General features: G+C 39.9%; 1 protein-coding gene across 1 annotated transcript; it reads right to left on the bottom strand.

Moving 5' to 3' along the window:
* Window positions 1–808: 808 nt before the first annotated feature.
* LOC126721782 (uncharacterized) lies at window positions 809–2,008 on the bottom strand. The gene is made up of 2 exons (XM_050424839.1): window positions 1,352–2,008; window positions 809–1,318 (listed from the first exon to the last, which is right to left on the bottom strand). Exons 1-2 carry the CDS (start codon window positions 2,006–2,008, stop codon window positions 809–811), a joined length of 1,167 nt encoding a protein of 388 aa, XP_050280796.1.
* Between the last annotated feature and the right edge of the window lie 1,736 nt (window positions 2,009–3,744).

Here is a 3,744-nt window from a genome sequence, read left to right on the forward strand (position 1 = left end):
TCAAGTCATACACAACTGGTACTAAATCAAGTGGTCTATCTCAATTATAGAAATGAACATGTATGACCTCCCATAAGAAAATGATTACAAATCTTAGAAGTTTTTCATTTGGCTTCTGCACAAATCATAACATTTGATACTTTTTGGACAATACATCTCTTTTTGAGATCGGTGCTTGAAATTTTTTATATTTCAATATTGAGAGTTAGCCTTTGGCTTTTTGAGCACCATACAATTTAATTTAAAATGTTGCTTTCCCTTTTTCCTAGTCAAATACTAGTATGTGCGACGGCTTTTGCAGCTCATAATCTCTTTTTCATTTTGAGATTTACATTTGGTGAGCTCTTTAAGCAAAAACATAAAAATAAAGTGGGAAGAGATATAGGCACAAGTCTATGCAAGTATCAAGACCATCAAGACTATTGACCAATCATTCATGACAAGCTTAAAGATCTATTTACAATAATCACACATAGTTTCGAGATTTCTCCCACAAAGATATATGTGCATACATAACAAGCTAAACTCGTAAATGCACTACGCCATTGGTACGAAGGTACTAGGCCAAACTCACATGTGATATACATACCACAAACGATCAAACTTTTTGAAGATTTTTTAATTTTTATGGGTTTTTGAATTTTTGAACACACTCAAAAACAAGAGAAGTAAAGTAAGATCAACAAAAACAAGTACAAAACAGAACTTGTAAAAGAAACATGCTATAAACTGGAAGCAATGCATGATATGATGCATGAACCTATGACCCTAAACATCAGAAGTATTAATGCAAGGACATAGGAAGTTATCATGCATAAGTACCCTTCTTCACCCACTCTTTACGAGTATTTTGGGTGAGAGCCTTAAATGGCGGGGTATGACCAACATAACTTTCAAACCTTGGAGTGAAGTTAGCAAAGCACAGTGATATGTTCTTCAATATCTCCATAACGTCTCCAATGAGATGTCCCTCACTATCTCCCTTAGCTTGTGCTCCATTTGGTCTCCTTTTTGAAGTTTCTTGACCACGCATAGAATCAACCTTTTTGAGTGCATGAAGCTTGAAACCATTCGGCCTTGTGTGTTCTTGTGCGCCACAATGATGACACAAGTGCTTTACTCGGGGCCCCCTTTGATTTTTGGGTAATGACTTCCCTTTTTCCTTTGGCTTTGCACCAATGGTTCTCTTTACTACAACAAGGGTCTCAATCTCAAGCTTCACTTCTTTAAGTTTCTCTTCATTCTTGGCTGATACAAACTTCACTTCCTTCTTGGGTTCGCTGCTCAAACTTCCTTCTCCAGTATAGCCCAAACCGATCTTATCATGTGAAGATTTTTGAGAGGATCATACATTGTCAAGTTTCTTGGTGGAGATGTGCTCGACCTTGACATTAGCTTGGATAATTTCAAGTTCAAGGAACTTGATCTTAGAGTATGCTTTAACCAACTCTCCCTTGAGTCCTTTTACTTCACACTTTGCTTCCTTGAGTTGCACAAGTATTCCCTTATGCTCTTCTTCAACCTTTTTCATCTTTTTCATAGCAAGGTTGGCAACTTTGGCATATTTGCCACAATCTTCCAACAGAGAATTATATGCTTCTGGAAGGTTGTTCTCGCCTTTATTTTGGTACATGTCTTCGTCTTCCAATTCTTCAACTTCCTCATCCTCGGAAAGATCACCAAGTTCATCAACCAATTTGCTCAAATCATTCTTTGAATCGACTGAGGCAATTGTCATGAAGGCTTGGTAGTTCCCTTCACTGTCACATTCTCCTTCCGTGTCTGAATTTGAGCTGTCAGAATCACTCAAAGTAGTGGCAAACACTTTGCCCTTCCCTCTCAAGTAGTTAGGACACTCCTTCTTGAGATGTCCATGGCCATTGCATTCGTAACACACAATTCCTTGAGGGGATTGAAACTCCTTCCCATCTTTCTTCTTAAACTCCTTCCTATCACCCTTGGAGGATGAGAACTTTCCTTTGCTGAATGGCTTCCCACTGTTTTTCATCTTCAGAAATTTTTAGAAGTTCTTTGCAAGGAATGCTACCTCCTTCTCCACATCATCTTCTTTGAAGGAATCATCCATTCTCTCGGTGATGGTTTTAAGAGCAAGAGATTTGCTCGATTTATGAGAAGGCAGTCCCAGCTTATATGTTTGGAGAGATCCAATGAGCTCTTGGATTTTGATCTTATCCAAATCTTTACTTTCCTCTATAGCTGTGATTTTTGCTTGGAAACTCTCTGGTAGTGACCTCAAAATCTTTCTCACCACCTTAGCATCCTTAATCTTCTCTCCGAGATTGAGCTTAGCAATTACAATTTCATTGAGCTTTCCATAGAATGAATCGAAAGACTCATTGTCACCTATCTTGAGCTCTTCAAATTTGGTGGTAAGCATTTGGAGCTTCGTGTCCTTGACTTTCTTAGTACCCTCATAGGTAGTCTCAAGAATCGTCCAAGTTTCCTTAGCTGTATCTACATGCGATATCTTGTGAAATTCATCAGTAGACATACCACAGAATATAGCGTTAGTAGCTTTACTGTTTGCATTAGCCAAAGCAAGAGCTGCCTTGTCCCACTCGGACTTGGCTGTCGTGGGTTTAACATACTCATTCTCGATGGAGTCCCATACTGACTCATCTATAGCACACAAGAAAGCCCTCATACGGACCTTCCAAAAGGCATAATTGCTCCCATCAAAAAATGGTGGGACATTGAGAGATTGTGACAGGTCCATCACAAAAGGGTCAAGGATCACACTCAGGTAATAAAATCACAGCGAGTGTACCTGCTCTGATACCAATTGAATGCACGAAAATGTGTTAAAACACAAGAGCTGTTTAGACCCCTAAATTAAAAAATACGGCTCGATAGATTTTACTCTAACTTATATTAAGTGTGGAATAGAGTAAATGCGAGTAGATAAACAAATAAACTACTCTAAGCCATTATCAAAATAACACAGCAGTAATATGACAGCTAAAAGAGTAGGGAAGAAGAATGCAAACATAAGATAACACGCCGATGTGTTATCGAAAAGGAAACTGAAGCACTCGGCGAAAAACCTCTTTGCTGCCCTCCAAGCGGTAATCGATTCACTAGACAATCAGTTGGGATACATGGGTTAGCAAGAGACCCTCCAAGCCTAATATACACGATGCACCTGAGCCCTCCAAGCTTCTACTCTAACAAGGCTTCTCGAAACCGTGTCTTGTCTAACTCTCCGAATCCCGCAATACGCCCGATTGCATCCGCCAAAGCCTGGCTTCTTCTAATGCTACCCAGCAGCACCTAAACCTCACTAAACACTCTAAAAGGGTGTGGTAAGTGTTTAGGCTATCGACCTCTCAATGGTATGGAAATGAAGAGGTAGGAGTTGAGGAAAATCCACAAGCAATTTGTGTAGAAAATTGTGGGTATAACAATCTCTAATTCTCAAGGTTTATGGCTAGGGTTTTCTCTCTGAAGCACTCCTCAACATTTGTGGGTAATGTGGGTATAAATAGTGTAGGCACAAAAAGTGTGTATCAAAAATGACAGTCTGACAAAACAGAATGTTTTGCAGATATCTCGCGGGAAGGCCTTACCCGCGAGACACTCGTGAAACACAGCTGTCTCCATCCTGTCCTGACTCTTCGCATTCCAATCATGTGCAGGGCACATGCATCACATCGCAGGATGCTTACTCGCGAGCAACCCGCAAAAACACTTCAGTCTTCAATTTGCCTTGAGTCTTCGCACTCA

This window comes from Quercus robur, chromosome 4, assembly GCF_932294415.1.
Source record: "Quercus robur chromosome 4, dhQueRobu3.1, whole genome shotgun sequence".
NCBI lineage: Eukaryota > Viridiplantae > Streptophyta > Magnoliopsida > Fagales > Fagaceae > Quercus > Quercus robur.